At 32.7% G+C, this 24,094-nt stretch overlaps 1 protein-coding gene across 2 annotated transcripts; it reads left to right on the plus strand.

The window, feature by feature from the left end:
* Positions 1-6,782: 6,782 nt before the first annotated feature.
* LOC148599489 (A disintegrin and metalloproteinase with thrombospondin motifs 16-like) lies at positions 6,783-24,094 on the plus strand. Of its 2 annotated transcripts, XM_088559298.1 has the most exons (16): positions 6,783-6,947; positions 9,283-9,360; positions 9,668-9,812; positions 10,071-10,185; positions 11,624-11,717; positions 14,213-14,290; positions 15,557-15,711; positions 15,912-15,949; positions 17,094-17,199; positions 17,703-17,867; positions 18,300-18,444; positions 19,036-19,155; positions 19,436-19,487; positions 20,358-20,756; positions 22,442-22,584; positions 23,823-24,094. In XM_088559298.1, the coding sequence occupies exons 2-16, from the start codon at positions 9,358-9,360 to the stop codon at positions 23,877-23,879; spliced, it is 1,815 nt and encodes a 604-aa protein (XP_088415424.1). In that variant the 5' UTR covers positions 6,783-6,947; positions 9,283-9,357; the 3' UTR covers positions 23,880-24,094. The 2 variants fall into 2 exon arrangements, with proteins under 2 accessions (XP_088415424.1, XP_088415426.1); XM_088559300.1 differs by lacking the exons at positions 6,783-6,947; positions 9,283-9,360; positions 9,668-9,812 and having other exon boundaries at positions 10,131-10,185; positions 11,624-12,066.

The following is a 24,094-nucleotide window of genomic DNA, read 5'->3' on the forward strand; positions in this document are numbered from 1 at the left end:
CATACTTGTGCATAATCTTACAGAGTATTTCCCAAACAAAACAAAACTCGATTTCTGAGGTTTCTACTCTGTCTATAACGTTTTACCGTACATGCTGGGATACCATAAACTGCTATAATTACTGCTTTTGCATGATGTTTTGTACTGTGTTACTTCTTTTTTTGTCATTACCAGAAAACATTCTTTTTGTATCCGCTCGAGTCCTTACAACCGCTTTTTTTTATATAAATTTAGTATAATGCTTACGTTTACTGATTTATTCGATGTAGCCTTTTTCAATATCTCTCTATTGCCAGTTCCCCGCCTATCTACTTAATATTTATCGTACGACTTACTATGATGAAATTGGTCAATTGGGTGTGTTCTCAGGACAACATTACGTAACCTGTGTCATTTATCTCATTTTATACCTCTGCTAAACCAAATGGAATACAGTGACCCTGTTGTTCATCCTGTCGTCCTCCCATCCGTATGCAAGTTTTTTTCGTTCATTTGTTCATATGGTTGGAAAAACAGTATTTCAGTAAATTTTTACCTGCAACTTCTTATATGTTGCACTTATCACAGCCATAAGATATGTCCACAGAATGTTAGTGTTATTTTTTTGATGAAGGAATTATGTTCTTGCTAGATAATTATTCCATTTTCATTATAGAATATGTAAATTTAATCTACCTTTCAAACAAGACACTACAATACGTGTCTACTTAGCGGGGTTATTCTTTAATATTTTAGTTTGTTCACATATACATTGTATCTAAAAATGAAATTGACTTTTTATGAGCAACTCGGTGGGTGTTTCTAGAAAAGTAGAGGACGCTTATCGTACCGGTGCACCTGGTCCATACTCCCAGTTTTTAGTGGAATCCGAGTTGCTCAATTGCCTTTTTTTACTTTGTATGTATGATTTTAGTTACTTTATGTTCTTTGTTGTGTGTGTCTGTTTTCCATGTCTGGTCTTTGTCCCTTGATTATATTCTTTTGATTACCGCCATAACCTTGGTTCCTTTGATTACTCTTGCATATATGTTTATGCATCAGCATGAATTTGGAATATATTAGTAATAATATTGTGTCAGTAGTATGTGAAATTGAGGTATAAATAAGCAATATTATGTTGCTTTAAGATTGAAGTAATCACTATAGAAGTTGTATGGTCGTAATCATAAAATCGTGGATCGTTACGGTGTATCCATCTCCAGAATGGAAACTGATTTGTTCAACGTGTCATAGTTTTCCTTTCCTCTTTCTTCAACCCCGGCCCTGACTTTTCATGAGCAACTTGGTGGGTATTTCTAGAAAAGTAGAGGACTCTTACCCTACCGGTGGACCTGGTCCACGCTCACAGATTTCAGTTGGGTTAGTGCTGTACATTTACTTTTGTTACTTTGTATTTATTATTTTAGTTATGTTATGTCCTTTGTTGTGTTTTTCTCTTCTCCATGTCTGGTCCTTGTCCCTGGATTACATTAATTTGATTTCCATTTGAGTCGTGGATCCCTTGATTACCTTTTGGACAGAGAACTACTGGTAAAAGTATATGTAATTGCCTCACAACTGCTATTATGGTATGTACACAGACAGACCATTTTTAGAACAGACAACAAGAAATAAAAAATTCGAGGTGCACCGGTAAGGTTAGCGTCCTTTGCTTTTCTTATTCATGTTAAAACGAAGATGGGAAACTACATCACCGTTAACAAATCTGTTTTGAAGATTGTAATTACAATACAATAACCCAATTAAAACTGCCTTAAGAATGATGGCCTTAAATATTGCCATAGACAAATTAAAAATTCAAAATTTTAAACTCCGACGCAGAATCATCGCGTTATTATTCAATGATAAAGATTTTATGCATATTTTTGTATATGATAATAACTGTAATGTATCGGAAAAAATACCGTAGCATCAATAATGAGGTTATGCAGATACATAGAAATCCAAATACATATGGCCTTGACGTGAAAATATACATTAGAGACGAGACGATCAGTATATACGATATAGCGAACCTAATAAAATAGATTACAGAAAAATACTGTAGATAAGAAAACAAGATATACCACAAAAAATACAAAAAATTGTAGTGGCAATTTAAACTTCCATAAAAAAGAAAAACCAAATTTACATCAGGTCGTATTAAAGAGTAGCATATCCTGCTGTGTCAGCGGCACCAGTCAAATGTGTATGCATAATCCTGCACTAGTTGTGTGGCTCTTCAACACGAAGTAATAAAGGAATTTAATCAAAAACATCAGAGCGTTTCACCCTTGGGCAATTTCATTCAGTTCAGGAAGGAATCATGAAAAAACAAATAAAATAAAACTTAGAATCATTTTGTAAATGTAAACTAAATAATTTACTCATGAAAAAAAACATCATTTAGATCCAATAGAGAAAGGTGTGTATTGTATTTTAAATATGCGTAGATAGTAACGAAATAAAATATAAGTTTCTGTGGCAACATCCCTTCGGCTCCTGTGTATGGAGTGTTCATATCACAACTCATACCTTATGCCAGAGCTTGCCGAAACTACGCAGACGTTTTGTATAGCGCTAGAACTCTAACAAATAGGCTTCTGGAACAGGGTTATGTTGCTACAAGATTGAATTTATCACTACAGAAGTTTTATGGTCGTCATCATGAACTCGTGGATCGTTATGGTGTATCCATCAGCACCATGAAAACTGATTTATTCAACGGGTCATAGATTTCCTTCCTGTCCTTCGCCAGATAGAGATAAACGCAAAATCTTTTCGGTAACTAATGTTTACACAGTCGACTAGGAACAAATCTACGTCTTAAGTCCACACATTGATTACTCAAATCTGTGTGTAGACGTAAGTAAAGGGTAATATGACAATCTCAGGTTTTGTAGAAATTTACATTAAAATTACATTTATTAAACTAGACACAATTTAAAAGAAAAATGCACGCGTGAATCGTTATGGTGTATCTATCTACAACACGGAAAACGATTTGTTCATCGTAAAATAGTGGAGGACGCTTGCCCTGCCGGTGCACCTGATCCATGCTTCCATATTAGATATCGTGGGCGTCTCCAGGACTTTTGTGAATGTGATAAACTTGGAGAGCGATACTACCTTTGTAGTCCAGTTTTATCCAACAACTACATCTCACATAATTCGGCACAAGACCGTATATATTTAGCCTTAAACAATCTCAACTTTCACAGGGCTACTTTTGTTTTCTATTTCAATATAGCGCAGGTAATGAAAACACTCTATTTACACATAAAAAAATTATTATTCAAACGTTCTTGGTATTGATTGTTTTCGAAGTATTTTATTTTTTAATGCCTGACTATGGGCAACGTTGATTACTGCAAAACAAATTATCTAACTGAAACAAAGAAGATTTACGGGTTGTTTCAATATTTATCTCTTATAATGACTAAATAAGTACCGTTCCTATGTAACTTGTATTTACTTCATACGAAATTATGATATTTACAGGTGTTTTACGTCCGAACATATGGGCAATATGTTTCGACAAACTAATAATGTTGTCAAGAAACAATCGGCTTTTATGGAATAGCTATGTGGTTGAAAGAGTAATCAAGGGACCCAAGGTTATAGCGGTAATCAAAAGAATGTAATCCAGGGACAAAGACCAGACATGGAAAACAGACATACGCAACAAAGAACATAAAGTAACTAAAATCATACATACAAAGTAACAAAAGTAAATGAGCATACCGGTAGGGTAAGCGTCTTCTGCTTTTCTAGAAACACCCACCGAGTTGCTCATAAATAAAAATAAAAAAGTAATAAAATATTTCGTGTTGTTTCTCACATTCGTCCTAATTTTTACATTTCCAGTAATGCTAGCATTTTATTTAATAAATCATCATGTGTTACTTGAATGATCGCTCTCTGGACCAACTGATAGCTTAAACTAAATAAGTAGGAAGAATACATATGAGTTTCCAGGTTGCGATGTCAGAGTTAAAGAATGAGAGATTATGTTTAAATTGTATCGACATTTAAATATCAGAAGGGTGAATAGTGAAACTTTTCAATTCTCGGTAGAGCTCTTTAAATTCAATAATTGTATTTGTTGCCGGACTATTATGTAAATCAAAATGAAAACTTTAATCAAAAGTAATGTGCAAACTTCCTTCTTCAGCACAGTTTGTTTCTTACATTAAACCCGGTCCTTTCGCCGATTGGTCATTCAAAAATGATATAAGTTGATAGTATAGTCGAATATCAAGTTATCTGTATGCCAGTTTTGATTAACTATTCGCTATATCGTATTTATTTGGAAGCTTGATTAATATTTTCATTTTTAATTTCTTACTTTCGACCGACGATACAAATAAAATGGACAAAACAGTTCTAATTTTGTTGTCATGGAGTACTGTAACGATTGCATGGTTAAAAATGTCTACCGAATCATTAAACCAGTATCAAGGTAAATTAAAGGTCAATATGACACCAGTATGAGAGCTTGTCTTAATAATGTGCCATATCGTACGTGTAAATGCAAATAAAAAGGCGCTTTGCCTTTGTAAAATATACACTTTGTCTTTTATCGTGTATTTATTCTTGTTTTTTTGTGTTTGTGTTTTTGTTTTGTTTTGTTTTGTTTTTTTTTTTTTTGGTAATTGCTTGTTGTTGTGTATCAGGCGCGCATCCAAGGACTGGCGTACCGGGCGCACGCCACCACCCCCTAAATATGTAAGAAAAAAAATTACCACAAGTTTCACCCCATAATATGTTTTGCCTTGCTTTGCACGGCATTAAATTCAATTTACGTCCGCCCCCTCAACTCAAATCCTGGATCCGCCCCTGTGTATTTGTTTTTTCAATTGTTATTGTTATAGTTCTTTTCTCTTTGTATTTCAATTTGCTAGTTTGTTAGCTTTTCATTGTTTTGGTTTTTTTGTCTGTTTGTTTAGTTGGTAGGTAGGTTGGTTCGTTGTTATCGCTTTTGTTTGGATAATGATTTCGTGTTGATTGTGGCTTCGTCTGAGGTTTTCGGTTGCTTTTTCCTGTTTTTTTTTCTTGTTTTTGTTTGTTTTTGTTTGTTTTTGTTTTCGTTATTTTGCTTTACTGCGGATAATTTTTTATTCTGTATCTCTCTCTCTAATGCGAAAGCATTAACACGTACTCTGGTTTGTTCTTCCTTCTTTATTGTTCATTTTTAGAATCGTTTGCATGCTGGAGTTTACAAAGTGTATGAATGAATTGAAAAAAATGATTAATAACTTTCGTATTAATTACTGTATCCTAAGAAATCATCAAATGAGCCGCTATTTCAAAATCTTGCAGGTCTTCATAAAGTAGGTGTAGTCATAGGCTTTTCACAGTAATTAAACAAATCCACTACAAAAATAATTTATTATTAGGCAATTATATAAACTGAACAACATCGATTCCTTTACAATTTATCTTCTGATGATTTTGCTTCAGATTAACATTTCGTAGATTTATTCTTCAATGAACGGTAATTCAAAAGTTATCAAACTGATGAAATCTAGACAACAGTCAAAAGGAATAATTAAAAAGAAGTGTGTATAATAATTGGCAACGGCAAGGTGAACGCTGGGAACTCGGAATCTATCGCAATGATCCTAACATGTTACAAGCAATAAAAATTGTGGTTTATACCAGTTTTTATAGCGCTGTAAATATTTTGCCACTATTGCAATTTGACATACACAAAATAAGAATGTTGTTATAAAGTATTTGAAAGCCTCAATTTTTAATACATTTGTTTTAGTATTTTTTTTTAATTTTCTTAGCTGGTATAACAATAGAAATTAAAACGACAAACCGCACAAAACGATCCATCACGGACAAAAATGATGACCCAACCTCGCTGGATTTGGTCTTCCATCTCGAGGGAGATTCTATAACATTACATTTGGAGCGGAACAATAGAATCAACAACAATGTTCCGATTATTAGTTTTGAAAATGGGGAACTGCAAAATACGGCCGTGCATGATAAAGAGGTTTGTTCTTACGATAAACAACATTTCTTTAAAACGTCGACATTGATTCGACTATTTTAGCATATATTTTAACATGCTCATTTGTTTTCCAGTTATCAATTCAAATCAAAATCGATAGAATTAATTTATCAACCGAAACAAAATAGTTTTGGAATGCATAAACTAATTAGATAATTAAGTAATTAAGTAATCATGCAAAATTTGAAAAATGTGATATACCCCAAAAAAGGCTACATATTTTTATTTTTTGTAATTAAGTTATTTTATGGTTGTATAATATGAAATGTGTATTTATTCATTCCGATCTGCCTGCTCTTAGGGAATAATCAACATTGAAAATCAAGTAGATTATGTTGAACTTGGGTGTAATTTACATAGTTATCTCCCTTAATTTTGAAATCTACAGTGCATTCTAAAATTTGTCTATTTCCTATGAGCACTGCTTATATGAAAAACCAATTGTTAATTTCTGTTTACTAAAGCATTTTAAACAAAATATCAAAAATATAGTTGTGTAGGCTTTCCAACCATATATCACAATTTGCATGATTCTTGGCTGGAGTGCTACTTAAAGCGTAAATCTCAACTCAACGATTGACTTTATCAATATTTAAGGCATAGGTAAGCGTATTAACTTCTTTTTCCCCTTTAAAATATATTTTATTTAGCAAAGTTGTTATAAAAATCTTACAGTTACAGCTTTCACTGGTAAGGTACCCTGGAATGATAAAATCTATTAATACAGGGCATATTACAGGTTAAATCAGTCATGTTATCTTAACAACACACACGTACATTTAAATGAAAACAGGCTCGGAATTCACTACTTCCCCGTAAGATGGAAATAAATTAATGGGGCGTGACTTTTGATTGAGATTTAGTATAATTAGTAACTGGCAACATTATTCTATGGATTACCTAATAATCTTCTTTGTGAATTTAGTGCTTTCACGTATTTTAAGTAAGTATGGTAAAAAGTATAAGCAATTTACCTAAACTTTGATATAATGTATTCAGTTTGTTGATAGTGACATAGTGAATAATTTTATTCTTAATAAGAATAAGAATATCAATTCATTTTGTTCTCAAGTTTGACTTTTAATAATACTTATAAATAGTGAAACAAATAACGGTGAGTATAGTATTGATGACCCAATAGTTTTGATTATTTATTTTATATCCTATAACTAATGGTTCGACGTGATTTCTTTATCAAAATTAATTTTGATATAAATTTCTCTTACTTCGCTTCAAATTCTTTTACTGCTAGGCAACCCATAAAAAAGGGTTGGTAAAAATCAACAGTTTGACAAATTATGCAATTCGCTGAGGGTTTATTCGCCATGTATGCAGGTTTTATATTGAAAGGAATATATGGCAAATTATATTCCACCAATACATTCAAAGCTTATTGCACTTTAGGTTATGCATAAAAGGAAAACTTTTACTTTGTTCAAAATAACCGAACTTGAATTCCCTTTTTCATTTCGATTTTGTTTGTTTTTATTAGGTACTTATGTAAAACTGGAGTGCTCGACGTTTTTTTTTTTTTTTTTTTTTTTTTTTTTTTTTTGTGCATTCCGTTTTTATGAACGTTTTAATTAATATTGGCTCTCGCTATTTCTGACTTCTCGCACTTTGAACACGACTTAGGTATAAATCCTTTAAAAGTTGAAATTTCCGAGATCCAGTTTCGTAAATTCTCTTTCAATTTACCTAATATTTTATTGTTGTAAACTTTTCCGTTTTCGTTTTTAATGTTACTTACATAATAAAATATTAAAATCAATCCAATGTCCAATAACAAGTATTTTATTTTAAAATTTGATGTGTTTGGTGCCCCAAATTATTTGTTTTCGCACTTCCCGAAAGTTTGGTTGCATTTGAAGATTACAGTTTGAATGGCTAAAATGCAGTATTGGTATACCCACCCAGTTATCTTCCCTTGATTTTAGTTTCGGCGCCGCAAAGTAATGTTTTATGTCCGTCATGTTTAACCCTTCTTTACTATAACGGTTATAATGGTTTGTCCTTCAACTCATTAAAATTTACTATTTTGAGAATGAATTGGAAAATTTTCAAGTCTTAATTGTTGAGTAAATTATCTGAATTTCTTTTTTTATTATTAATTGAGTAAGTAAGAAAAACACTGACAAATGTTTGTCAATCCTTAGTCATTCTGTATCATGATGCATGTATGTATAAATGCATTTAGCTTTTTAAAATATATATTGACAGGACCATGAAAGGTTAGAAAATGTCTATTTACGAATAGAGCGTTTGCTAAGTCACAAAATTATTTTCTATACTTCATGTACTTTATTTTGTTAAAATTGCATTTGCGCGAGTTCTGCTTTAATTAAATTTGATCATAATTATCCTTAATACGTGTTTTTTCGATTTGAAAAGATATACAATATACCACATTTAAAACATTTACATTGTAGCAATAAAATATGATCTCATTTTGAATACAATATCATATTGTATTGAAAACATAAAGAATATATCGACATTATCAGTTGGCCCCAGTCAATACTAGTACATGTACATTTGTATCTTTCCAAGTGTTTCGTAAATATTCATATCGGAAGTAGTTAGGTACCATTATTGTATAGTATTGCGAACGCAGTCTGCGCTGTAAGAGTAATCAAGGGAACCAAGGTTATCGTGGTAATCAAAATAATGTAATCCAGGGACAAAGACCAAACAAAACAGACATACACAACAAAGAACATAATGTAACTAAATTCCGATATACAAAGTAAAAAAGCAAATGAGCAACTCGGACTCCATTAAAACAGGGGGCATGGACCAGGTGCACCGGTAGGGTAATCGTAAATTATCAGTCAGAACGAGTCATTCATAGTTGACTATATTTCGGTTGCTAAAACTACTTATAAAATGAAGACCAAGGCAGTCTTGGAAAATATTATAGGTCACTCAAAAATAAAATAATAATAAAAATAACGTTTAAGTGAACGACTGAGTAGAACATAACAAACTTGAACAGTGAATTAAAATAGGACTGAGAAATTATGAGGCAAGCAAAATTAATTTATAAACACAGAAAGTCAAACAAAATAACAAGAACAACAACTTACCAAAAATATAATAAACGGTATCTTTAATTTGTAATATTAGATAACGACGTTTTATCAGGATGAAATCATGAGACAAGCAAGACAACAACAAAAAATCAAAGACACAACAGAAAAACATCAAAACAAACTACAGGTGCTAAACTAAAACTTACCAAAAGTATAATAAACGGTATCCTAAATCTCTTCGGTTAGATTACAACATTTTATCAAGACAAAAGCTATGCTTCCTCCTTTGCTATACAGAGGACAGGTGATGGCAAAATACAAATGGTAGGTATATTTATGCATCCAGTATAATTATTAAGTGTCTGAGTTTTTTTCATGTTTTATTTTATATTTTATTTTTATTGTTTTTCATTATGTTCAACAAAGTAATTTAGTATGCTACTTTACATCTAAGTGCATGTTTGTCCAATATTTAAAAAACACAACAAATGTATTATCTTATACATATTGAACTTGTTCAACTTAAGAGTCACGTAGTGTATATCTTTGCATTCTTTCTTCTAACAGATTTGTTTTTATAAGGAAGTTTTTATGCGAAATAATTACTTCATATGTTTATCTAATTCCGTAGATAGGCAGTTTCTTAGGACAGTATGGTTGGTACACACTTCAGTCGAAAGATATAGACTCATCATTAGTAGAGTCCGGCCTCCAAGAATTTGAAATAAGAAAAGATAAACCCATCCCAATGTCTAACGATGAGGTCATTCTTCGGAGTAAGTCACATGCTACTTATAGCTAAATTACTGGTCTTTGTATGAACATGTATTCAAATTATACAAAAAATAAGAAATAATTACTATACACCGGACATTTCTGGGAGATTACTGTTAATAAAGCGAGATACAAGTAATACAAAACATTTTTTTGGAACCCAGTAGACTGCAATATCTCTTACCCAATCAAGTTTAATAAAAAAAAAATTGATATTGAATTCTTTGTCATAATTCGCCTATCTAATTTTATTCTAACAGAACAAATCAATGGTGGAGATGGTTCGGAAACCCACTTTCCGTACAGACGAAAAAGGGCGGCAGGGTCTTACAATGTCGAATTATTGATGGTGTCTGACTATTCTGTCTATAAATAGTAAGTTAAAAACTGACCTTATTATACTCGCACCTATTGGACGTTCTTTATAATTTGGACGTTTTATCTACTCCTTTGGCCTTTTTTTTTCGATATTACATCATCAAATAATAGTTTATGAATTAGTGATATTATAAATTTGCCGTTGTAATTGGTTGTTAAAGGATTTTGACGTATTGTCGATAACATCTTATTAGTCGAAAGCGGCGTTGTGACGTATTTAATGGTGTTCTCTCGATAAAACTGGTTACGTCATAGACTGTCGATCGCGAAAATGTCCGCCGTGGCAGACGCCGGATGTCAAGCAACCAAAAATTCCAGAGGAATTATACTCAAACGAATGTTTATTTCGTGAAACTTTTTTATTGCAAAATGTCAGTTCGTATTATCTTATTTCAACATCGTAACAGACTCACCGAGGCTGGTTTGTTTTGATGTTGAAATGAGATTACCTGAGTTGATATTTTGCGATATTAAGTTTTCACTCATCATAAAAGTGATCACTGAGAAAGAATCACGGTGGTATGCTTATAGAGTACATAGCAAACAGTACGAAAAACAAACATTAATCATGGGTCATTTCATTGTCTTAGATAAGCATTATGAGTAAGGTGTAGGTTATATAACTACATGTATAAAGTCGTGGTAAAAAGGTTTAAGTCACCAAATAACTGCACTGAAAACCCTGTTAGATTTTGTAATAATTTTTTACTGTGTTAATCACCAGACAGATATTCAACTACGCGATGGTGCTTCTAACACAAAGACAAAACTGACTCTGTCAGACAACGTTATTCATGCATATACTGATTATGTATAAATATGAATTGTCCACATTTTTTCTAGTTTGCTTTTGTGTTTTCCTCTTGCTTTTTTTTTTCTTCCTTTTTTTCTCATTTCGTTTGTATGAGTTCGTGCCATTATATTTGTATTTATTTCACTATGGTACAATCACAATATTCTATTTTTTTTAAGTTTCGAAAGTTTCGCACTCGAAAAGTTTGTTTGTGTAATCGTGCACAGTAACATGGCTTTTATTATCAATGGAAGGGTTTGAAATAGGCATTTCTATTCTCATGTCTCATTATAAATCATATACATGTATTATTCAACTGTTGAAAGAGTAATCAAGGGAGCCAAGGTTATAGCGGTAATCAAAGGAATGTAATCCAGGGACAAAGACTAGACTTGGAGAATAGACACATACAAAAGAACACAAAGTTACCAAAATCATACATACAAAGTAACAAAAAGCAAATGAGCAACTCGGACTCCACTAAAAGCTGGGAGCATTGACCAAGTAAGCCGGTAGGGTAATCGTCCTCTGCTTTTCTAGTTCATTTCGAGGTTTTAGGCATTGATACTCTGTTCATTGCAGTAGCATAGTTTTTTCATATTTTGTTATTTTTAAATGGCGCGGTATTTGTTTCTTTTACAGCTGGTATGATTTGAGTCCGGAGATTTCTCCATCTGATAAAGAAAACGATGCACTTAGATCGATTAAACAGTATTACGCATTTGTACTAAATGGGGTTAAGTATTTCAAATTTAGTGTACTTGCTAAACAAAAAAAAAACATTCATGATTCTATCGTTGTATACATGTATAGAGTTTTGTACCAGATTAACATATCAGATTAAAATATGAATTTTATTAATACTTAATATTGATATTGATTGGACAAATTTAGTTGAAATGCCCTACGGAAAATGGCTGGAAAATTTCTTCGTACTTTTTTCCTATATAACCAGTTAAACATGCTTCAGGATTAATTTAAATAGCTTTCCTGTTATTAAATAGATGTATTGAATATATTTGAGGCAAAAAGATCAAGTTGAGAGAATTGCTGTGCCACTCATTGCCTGATTCTTACACAGAATGGTACTTAAAATTCAGTAATAAAAAAAAATGTTTCTGTCGTTGTCTTGTTACAAGAGTACATTGATTCAATTCGATAAAAAAAAAGATCTGCCCTACAATAGTGCATCAGAAATGCATACAAGCTTAAGCATGCTTGTGGGGAAAATATACGTAATATTGATGGTGCATTTGAATATACAGTAATAATTTCAATTATCTCAGAATTGAAATAGCAAATCAAAATTTTACTTAATTGGTAATACTGTAATACCTATTGAGTAAAACATATGTTGTCCTTTTCATTTCATACACAGTTTGATTAGATTATTTTCAAGGCATTTGACAGATACATATATATATATATATCATTTCATGCACCTTAATTACATGTGACGAGAACATTCATTTAATTTGCAAGTAGTTAAGTGTCAGTTTCTGTAGCAGATATGGAAAACAGACATTCACAACAAAAGCAAATGAACAACTCGGACTCTACTAAAACTGGAGCATGGACCAGGTGCATCGGTAGGGTAAGCGTCCTCTGCTTTTCTAGAAACACCTGCCAAGTTGCTCATAAAAGTGAAGTCCGGGGTAGACGAAAGAAGAAAGGAAAACTATGACACGTTGAACAAGTCAGGGTTTTGTGTCGCAGATGGATACACCATAACTATCTACGAGTTCATAATGACGACCATAAAATTTTTGTAGTGATGATTTCAATCTTGTTGCAATATAACCTTGTTCCAGAAGCGTATTTGTTAGAATTCCAGCGCGATACAAAACAATCTGCGTAGTTACAGCAAGTTTGGCATAACGTATGAATTGTGATATGAACACTCCATATGCAGGTGCTGAAGGGATGTTGCCACAGGTGAAAGGAAACATGACAGTCCTGAATAAAAAGTCATTGCGTTTGTCGTAAAGTGTGGTCAATAGTTTTCCTTTACCTTCGATTTCTAAGTGTAGGTCAAGATATGATGCTGGCTTCACAGTGTCTATAGTATCCTTTATCTCAAGTTCTGAATAGATGCGATGTATTAAACCCAAACAATTAGGATTGTTAAAAGATAGTACGTCCTTTATATAGCGGGAATTGAGATTAAAGGATCTAGCTGAACGATATTCTTCTTTCGGACCAGATCAGCTTAAAATAAGCCTCATAGAGTGAAGGAAAAGGTCAGCAAGTAGAGGAGCATAATTTGTTCCCATTGGAATGCTGACCGTTTGTTGAAAAACGCGTCCACCACACTGGACAAATATGTTGTCGATTAAAAATTCCAGCATTTCGTAAACATCTTCTTCTGTATATTTGGAAGATGATTACGAATTTTTTTCTTACAAAGTATGAGGAATCTCTACCAAGAACTATATATTTGTGTCGAGGTGTACCATCTTTTATTTTGAAAAAAAAACTACGATGTATATTGTTTTTTATGTCGGGATTTTAACTGAGTATGGAGAATAGAGATATACAGTGTTGAAAAATCATAGGTTTTAATATTGTTATATTCTGATAATAGTCTTGGACTGATTGACTCCGAAAGATCTTTCGAATTTTTCAGGATCCACATTGAATAAATACCACTACGGGATGGGAGTGACATGTGTTGTGGTAGGACTGCAGACCCTCTTTGACAACTGTAATTATAGAAGTTAAAAGTTTTGAAGGGGGTTTGTTTGTATGAAGCCAGTCATTTGGAGTTTAGGAATCCAATACATAGACGGTAAATCACAATCATCGTCTTTGGTAGAGAGACCAAAAGAGGATAGCATAGATTTATGGTTTTCCACAGTCTCTTCTTCGGAGAGTGTGGTAGCAGTATAGGTCTTATCACTGCTATAATTTTCTATGTCTACTTCTGATAACAAACATTGGATGTTAAACGTTTCGCAGACTAAAATAATGTTGTTGTGGGGCTTTGTCTGCTGGTACGACAACATATTTGTCATGTATAGTAGACAATATTTTGCTACACGCGGTCTTTGACAAATGATGTAACATTGTCACTCATTGACCTACTTAACACTTTCATTTGTTTCACAATTAAAGACCACACGGCCTTTAACCACTCTGACAGAGAATCAATGTCTTTTTGTTTTCATTATATCCATTTTCTTGCGTAGTCCTCCACGCAATAAATATATTCTTTTGAAATTTCTTTTTAAGATGGATGCAGCTTATAAGAATATTAAGACGTCAGCCTACACTATATCTATTGTTTTTGCAGGCCTTGTTATTTCAAAGGTAAGAACATGAATCACTTGAACTTGATTGCATCGTTTGAATAATAAAAATTACATAATGTAAAGAATATCGTGTAAAAATCGCCTTATGCTAGTCGACAGCAAGTTTCAATGAGAGAGTAGAATTGCAGTATTTTGATGTGGTCTTTGTCTGTAATGTCCACGTTTTGACAACTATTTAGATGTTGTAATATTGTAAACCTAAAATAATTTTAAACTGCTTGTTATAACTAGTTTCCGGTCAAACAATAAATGCAACACGGAAAAACATAGAGTATTTCCGTAACGGTAATTTTTGATATATTTGGACATGCCGGTATCGCAAAATTAAGGCTCTGCAAATGTCAGTCATGTAAAATATCTTCTCTCCTTAGCCCAATGAATAAATTTTGATTATACCTGGCTATAGTCATCATTATGCGACTTTGACCAAGAAACATGAATATAGGGACGTAGTTTTCATGCTTAGCTTGCATCACTATGACAATTGCAGATACAGACAAACTCTTTCATGTAATATCATGAAAAACATCATTGTCATTGCAAAAAAATATTGTTATGAAAAGGCCTACAAAAGTAGATAGATTGCTTTGGACGAGTAATCATGGGAACCAAGATTCTAGCGGAAATCAAAAGAATGTTATCCAGGAACGTAGTCCAGACATGAAAAGGCACAACAAAGACCATACATTAACTAAAATAATACACACAAAGAAACAAAAGTAAATGAGTAACACGGACTTGATTATAGATATAAGAAAAAGATTTATATTGAGGAAATGGTCCTTGTGGTAATGTTATTGATGAAAAATAACGTTTTTACGCTTGTTAGCTAAAGCAGTGAAACCTGTCCAAACGGAATACACTGAATAATCATTAAATTGGATATCGAACCCTTTCAACAGTCCTTTTTATATCAATGAATATGTATAATGAACCTTGGCCAACCGAACACATTTCTAATCGGAGTGAATTACAAAATTCAGACAGGTTGCATTGTATTTTGAAATAACCACACGATTTACAATGTCAAAATGATCGTTATGATAACACGTGTTAAAATCTTAAGTAGTTTTAAAACAGCTGCTTTAAACGGAGAAAGAAATTATAACTTTTCTGCTCAAACATATGATACGGCAATAAGATTTTACTTTTTTTCTGGTGAGTTATTTTTTCTGTTTATTTATTCAGACCGTTCAAAGCCATAAGTTTTTTTTTCTTTTTTTTTTTTCTAAATTTTTTTTCATCCAATTTCTTTATTTTTAAGACAAAAAAAGACTCCTCATGGACAGAAGGTATTAAAAATACATCCACTGCTCGGGTGTCTATAGAGTCTGATGATGGTCTCAACAACTTCAGGGCTTGGATTCAGAGGAAATCAGCCTCTCTACCTACAAAAGACCACTCAATGCTTTTTACAAAGTAAGTTGCAATAGGAATATAACATGATACTACGAATAGTGCATGTTTAATGATAAGGAATAATAAAAGAAAAGAACATCAACATTACATAAAAAAACACGACTTCAGACTGATTCTTTGACAAACGAAGTTTTTGTTTTTGTAGTTGAATGTTTTTTCATGTTGTATGGACTTTTTTATGGTCCCATTTCTATTTTAAGGTATGATTTAACACGGAATGGTTCTTCAGATGTTGTTGGTAAGGTTCTTTATTCTTCTTTTTGTTTTGGTTTTTACTCAGCACGACTAAGTTGCAGTATATTAACCAGATAAACTTCTCATTAAACTGAACAATTGTGAATTGACCGCGAGAAAATTAATTATCGAAATTAGGACATATATCGTTTATATGCAAAGCGTTGCTTTATGTATAAATATATGAATATCGTAGTAAATATGAACAATAGTTACTTTTTAATATTTTTTTACTACGTATTAGACGACTATGGATATACAAGCGTTACGGAAGTTTGATTTCGGATAATCGAGTATGAAAAATGGGTATTTGAAATGTGAAAAGTGGGATATTACTTCAACAGAAGAGCAGTAATCGATTTTATACAATGAATTTGTCAACAGGTCTCCGCCATTCATTATAACATCTCAATTCCTTATCAATAAAAATAGAACTATTTTTGAGTATTTTGACGGGTGTATTTTGAAAAGCTTATGATACTCACATGCTTAAGATCTGAATTCTGCATATTGGTTTCTTATACAGAGATTCAATTATGCTTTTTATATCATTCCCTTTAGGTTACAGACCACCAATTCAACCAATGAGCATTTGGAACGTACGCAAAAATAGTCCTACGCAGAAATTACCCCTGTTCCTCATAGTGCTGTGAAAAAAGTTCTCATCTTATTTAAAAAAATTTAAACAGTTTCTGAAAGGAAAAACATTTCTGTACATTTTATAGGTGCATTTTGCTTCTTGTGATGTGAAGCCTAATCTCCATAATGATTTTTAAATATACCCCTATCTTGTGAAAACACTGGGATTTCCTATGCTATTTATAGACCCTTCACTTCCGGTGACCAGTACTGCACTGCAAGTCTGCTAACCCCACATGCCATTCTGAGGATTGTGAGCTGACATATGTAGAATCATGCTGATATATAGTCCTCTGCAGGTTAAAGTTAAGGTAAAGTCCAGAGAAGCCATTGAATATTGTGAAATTAGCATAGAAGCCTATGGAAAGTGGAATTAGTGGTTTTTAGCCTTTATACTTGCCTCCGTCTCTTTTTTTGACGTTCTTAAGGTAACGATCTCTGAAAATTGGCTTGACTTTACTTTCGAAAGATCCTTATTACCTTAAGTTACGATACAGTTTTTTATTCAGGTTTAGCATCTGTTGGGGCGATTTGTGGTCCATCAAGCCAATCAATTATTGAAGATAATTTTGAATTCCAAATTATAACAACAACGTCACATGAACTTGGACACAGGTGAAATAAGAAATTTGTCTTTTAATCCAATTTCGAAGATCATATAAATCTTTTAACCTAGCAAGTATTTACTTTTGTTGCAACTAATAAATTGGTCTGCTTTAGCGATAGAAATAAACTGATATTTCAATAGGTATAATCTGCAGTATGCAGTTGTTTTTTGTTTTTTTGTTTTGGATACACGTACAATCTAGCTTTGGATGTCAAGCAGTAGACCAATTAGAAACAATGAAGTTACAAATGAGTGCAAATGTATCAGACAAAGCAACCACGGAAACTAGCTTTAATTTATCAATTCAACGATCTGTTCACAAGAACTTCTGTGATAGATGAGATAGAAATACATTTACAAAACGCTATCAGAACTAATCCAGGTTTGTAAATAACATATTTTTAAGTTATCAATATCCGGATTTAAATCATTGTATGTTTGCCTTTTGTACAGTCTTGTGGTTCTTTTTCATACTAAAAGCATATTCTTTATTCTTTCATTAATACAATAGCCTTAGTGCACAACATGATGGGGAAGGCAATTCCTGTAGTAAAAGCAACGGTTTTATAATGGCATCCGTGAGCAGTATACATAAAGGGGCAACTGCAACAAACCCATGGCAATTTTCAACGTGCTCAACAAACTACTTCACTACAAAAATAGATTCTCTAGAATCGTGAGTATTAAATTTGTATTATCGTGTACATGTAAATATTAAAGATGTGTTATCGTGTATAGGATGAACATTAAAGACGTGTTATCGTGTATAGGATAAACATTAAAGATGTGTTTTGTGAATCTTTTTATTTTTATGTCCTCAAATCATTACATATATAAACGACGGTCCATTTGTTATATGAATTTAGGCTTTGCCTATTAGGAACAGAATTATTTGTACTCAACTTGCATTTAATTTTATTGATAAAGTACCATTATAAAAGATTACTGCTCCTGTATCTCCAAAGGGAATATGCGAGATTACTCTATCATATCATGCTTCTGTTTCAATGTTCAAACAATCACATCCTGCAGACGTCACTTCCAAAATACATCAGTAAGTCTATTTTTTTGTAACCCTAGTTTTTTTTCGTCCTTCTTGTGGTATTAGTATGAAAGACAACTGCTTGAGTATACTGGATCCACACTATGACCCTACTGTACTAGCTCCCTATGATAAACAATTGCCTGGCCAGATTTACGACGCTGATGAGCAGTGTAGACATATTTATGGAAGCGGATCTTACCTTTGCAGGGTATGTTACTACATCAATACGATATAAACCATAGAGAACATTAAAATATTAGACAAGACTTTTTGGGCTGTCTTTCAAAGGACAGAGGCTTTTTTAAGAGCGTATGTTTCAGTGGCAGAAAGAACGCTTTTAGGTAATATTTGTCAACTTTTCATGTACATTTCTGCATAAAGTCGAAACAATCTCGATTTAACTAAATATGAATGTACGATGGGGCAGGAAAAAAGAGTTCCCTTATATATTTCCAGAAAAAACTATTTGAACTTACAATTTTCAATAAACTACATTTTTTAAATCACATATTTGATAAATACATACATAAAACATAATAACAGTACCATGGGTATATCATAAGCAAAAAATCGCATTTCAGGACAACGATGAACGAATTCATATAAAGTCTTACGTGAAATTAATTACGTTATGAAATCATAATGAAAAGTAGCATTGTGACATTGAACCTTTCCATCGACTTTATGCTGCTAATTTGTTGCAAAATTAACCACAGGTACTTGTTTGTGCCCTTGTAATACATTTATACTTGAACATATGTAATTGTATTGTCATTTGTATACTTGGATAATATTTCAGGGAATGTATAATGGAAACTTTATGTCAATTTGTAATGGATTATTGTGTTCCGATCCAAAGAATAAATCATACTGCTTCACTGGTATACCTGCAGATGGAACTCAGTGTGGAAACAATAAGGTTTGTCAACATATAACAAAAAAAAACAAATAACATCCCGGTTTTGTGAGAGTTCATATCTCAAGTTTCTTGTCTGCGATCTATTTTGTCTTATTTTTAAACTTTATATGTAATTGTATTGTATTATGTTGCCTATAATGTATATTAGGATTGTTTGTTTCATATTGTTCACGATTTGACCAAATCTTAGGACTTTAATGTCAATGTGTTGGATGCATCATTTTTATTTACCAAATGAAAAAATGACAAATATCTTCATTTTTGAAGTTCTTTTTTTAAGTGGTGTAAAGCTGGTGTTTGCAAGTATGATAAGCAGGCTCCTTCAGGCAATGGTGAGATATCTGCCTTAAGTTTAACAAAATTGAAACCATATCATGTCTTTTCATCGAGCATTAACCATGTAAATTAAATGATAAACAATTAATGAAAATATTCTCGAATAAAGAAGGTCGAAACAGCATACATTTGAATACAATGTCATACCAACCAACCATGTTTTCAATGTTACCTGGTATTGAAACATTCAGAGAAAATGCATTTGACATAAAAAGTCGTTGATTACTTTTTTTTCAAATGTAATGTTTGTTTTCATTTATCAACAACTTACATGCAATATGTGACAAACGAATCTGCTGTTTTAATGGTGTACACTACTCACAACGAATGCACACAAATATCTGTAAAATTCCTGTAAAGTTCTTGTAATTTTGTTTTTAAAACAATGTCTGTATGGCTAATTTGTCGTTGGTTGCCGATTTATGTGTTAACAATTTTGCTTTATTATTTACCGCGCTGTTTAGATATTTAAACCTTTGTGTTGTTTTGGAATGATATTTATCATGCAACCAAATAAATACATGTATTCGCTCTCTACAGCAATCAAATACATTTTCATATAATTCAGACAAGAAGTTGGGAATCATTTTTTCGATGGGCAAAATGTTGGGCAGAATATATTAACTTTGATGTAAATATAAGAAATGACAGTAGAGATTAATTTAAAGTTTTTTTTTCATTCGAGTAACTAACACTAAATAGAAAATATCAAGGCGATTCTAAATGATACCAACCCTATTTTTATTAATCTAGCACTATTAAAGTTAGATGAAGTGGTAACCGTCATGCTTTCCCCTTATTTGTTGACTAGTGGACTGCCATATGTTAACCTGGTTTACCTTGCTATGTATCTTTTTTCTATGTAGATCAGTGTCTTTACGGAGACTATATTGGACCTGTATTCTCGAATGGGCAAACTTGTGCTATGGCATACCAACAAAACCCATACATTTGCTTGACTAATCGCAAGCCATGCTGTCAGACATGTTCGCCTATTACAACAACAAAAGCAACTACATTACCAACACTGCCAACAACATCCCCATCTATAACAAACGTACCAACAACCAGAATAACAACCCCTACAACTCCGACAACTAGAACACCAACTACTCAATATACAAATGGGATCTCAAAAACAAAACACTCATTGGGGAAAGTTACTACTTACAATGCTTTTCAAACGCAGTTCGCCCTGCCATCACAGACAGCGATTTCAACATATTACAAAAATAAGTTTCCTACTGCACCCAGTTCTATTTCAGGTAAAGATTGCGTAATGTTCATGTAGTCTGAGTTTATATATCTGCCAGAAGATATGGTCTGGAAAGAAAAGAAAGACGGAAACAACAAAATTAAACATAATAACAAAACAAAACAAATGTAAAAGATACAATCCGGTCTTGTCCAAATTGATGTAAGGAACAGGAACATCTTTAGATTAAGTTTTCTGCTACATGTAACCTATATACTATAACTGAGTGACTAACGTCTTGTGTACGGAAAAGGGATTTAAACTTGAAAGAATAATCATAGGAACCAAGGTTACAGCGGTTATTAAAAAAGTGTAATCCAGGGTCAAAGACCAGACATGGAAAACAGACATATACAACAAAGAACGTGAAGTAACTAAAATCATACATACAAAGTAACAAAAGCAAATGAACAACTCTGACTCCACTAAAAACTGGGAGCATGGACCAGATGCTCTGGTAGGGTAAGCGTCCTCTGCTTTTCTAAAAAAACCCGCCGAGTGGTTCATAAAAAGTCAAGTCCTGAGTAGACGAAAAGGGAAAGGAAAACTATGACACGTTGAATAAATCAGTTTTCATGGCGCAGACGGATACACCATAACGATCCACGAGTTCATAATGACGACCATAAAACGTCTATAGTGATGATTTCAGACTTGTAGCAACATAACCCTGTTCCAAAACCTATTTATTAGAATTCTATTGCAATAAAAAAAAGTCTGCGTAGTTTCGGCAAGCTCTGGCATAACGTATGATTTGTGATATGCACACTCCATTCGCCGGTACTGAAGGGATGTTGCCACAGATGAAAGGAAAGTTGACAATTCTGAATGAAATGTCATCACGTTTGCCGTAAAGTTTGGTCGACAGTTTTCCTTTACCATCGACTTCTAAGTGTACGTCAAGATATTAGGCTGACTGAACAGTGTTTGTAGTATCCTTTATCTCAAGTTCTTTTTGGGAATATGCGATGTATCAAATCCCCGAATTTAGGATTGTTTTAGGATAATGCATTATATTTATAACGGACATTGAGATTAAAGGATCTAGTTGAACGATATTCTTTCTTTCGGATCAGATCAGGTATAAAGTCAGCCTCATAAGAGTGAAGGAATAGGCCAGCAAGTAGAGGAGCATTATTTGTTCCCATTGGAATGCCAACCGTTTGTTTAAAAATGCGTCCACCACACTTGACAAATATGTTGTCGAATTCCAGCATTTTGTAAACATCTCCCGCTGAATATTTTGAAGATGATTTGCAATTATATTTTACAAAGTATGAGGAATCTCTACCAAGAACTATATATTTGTATCAAGATGTACCACATTTTTGTTAAAAAAACAACGGTGCATAATAATTTTAAGTAGGCCTTTTAACTGAGTATGGGGAAAAGAAGTATACATTGTCGAAAAATCATAGGTTTTAATGATATTATATTCTGATAATAGTCTTGAACTGATTGCCTCCAAAAGATCTTTCGAATATTTCAGGATCCAGTTTGAATTAATACAACTATGGGGGTAACAAGTGTTGCGATAAGACTGCAGACCCTCTTTGACAGCTGTGATCATTCTCAAATATATTTCAACACAATTTCCATTCAAACGCATGATTTAAGTGGCCAAATGTACATTGTATTTACTTTGTTAATATGTCGATTTTTGCGCATTCTAACTAATTAATTATAATATTGCAGACAACTCATCATTGCCAATTATTGCTGGAGTTGGAGGCGGGTTATTGTTCTTGATTATTTCCGTCATTACGTGTTGCTGTTGTTGTAGAGGGAAATTACCGAAGAACAAAGTCGGTGATATAGAAAAGGACATAGAAAAGCAGGTAAAGGACATGTGCAATTATTATGTTTTTGATCTTCTAGTACCGGGTGCCATACAAAACGCAGTAGATAAAACGGAATAAATTAATGTTATGGAATGTTATAATGATAGGATAATTAGTCGGAAAGATTGAATTACCACAATATGATCACAAGTGCCGAAGAACGGCTAGATTTAACTTTTTCCTTGCACTAGTTAAAACTAAGTGCATTCTTAACACGTACATTCACTTACGTTTTTTACAAGAATATTTATTTTATCATTTGATCAGAAACTATACTTGATGAAGTAAGAAAAATAACAGTTGCTTGGGCATGTACATGCTTTTGTCTATTGCATTATTTATTTAAGTTGAATATCAAAAAAGGTTTTGTCGTTTACAATTTTGCGCCACAGGACTTAGTACCGACATGATTAAAAATTCTAAAAAAGTCAAACGGAAATAAACACAATCAAACCTAAGTAGCTCGAACTCCAAGGGACTATTGAATTGAGCTCGAGTTATCGGGAGTTCCAAAAATTGAAGTTCGTATATTATCGGAATTTTTTTCATTGCCGGTCCGAGTTCAACTTTATCTTTAGAAATTACTTACATCCTACGACGTTTTGTTAGTTCATGGAACTTTTCCATCCGCTTTCGGAAGATTATGTTGATATGTGGACATTCAAAATGCTGTGTCTGCTTAAAAAACGAATTTTTTGGTCAATAATATGTTTTCATATGATTCTTTGCTGCTTTCATCATGACGACTTCGGAACATTTTCGAAATTCAATCAGTACTGTATTAAGATTAAAACTACTTAATTAGTGATGACTTGAATATTTCCTGTAATTAACTAAAAAGAAACTGATTAATGATAGTTTCATTTTTCACACCTTTTAATACCCAAATTTACAAAATAGCTGACGAGTTCGAGTTAGTAAAGGTTATTCTCTTAAAATTTACTACCGAACGGACTGATATTCTGTTCGGGTGTTCGATAAATCCAAGGTTGTTTATCTTAATTATAAAAGAGAAAATATTGGTACTTTGAATTGTGTTCAAGAAATCCCGGGTGTTCGAGCTATCCGAGTTCGAGCGAGTAAAGTTCGACTGTATGGTAATTGTTGTCAACTAAATATACTGTAAATCTAGACTCCATAAATAAAAATATGAATTTCCCATCGGAAGTGAAAATAATCATGTATTGAGACATAACATCTTCATGCTGTGACATTTTCTCTTGCTTTTTTATCAGAAAACTTCTGGAAGGATTAAACTGGAAACAAAGAAAATGGGACGGTTCAACAGTTGAAGATCATCATCTACTTATCAAACAGTATAAATAAGTCCTTATTATGTCAAATAGAGTATAATACATTGTAATGTCATCGTGCCATATATCATAAAATAATTGTATAATTACCGTAAGGAAATGTTGGTCTGCTAACATTGACTTCTGTTTGTGAAAACATCGAATTGTGATTATCAAGTGATAAACATATAATATCAATCAGTTCAAATGTTATT

This window comes from Perna viridis, chromosome 13 (genome assembly GCF_037379345.1).
Source record: "Perna viridis isolate PV_CMFRI_1.1 ecotype Kerala chromosome 13, ASM3737934v1, whole genome shotgun sequence".
In the NCBI taxonomy this organism is placed as follows: Eukaryota; Metazoa; Mollusca; class Bivalvia; order Mytilida; family Mytilidae; genus Perna; species Perna viridis.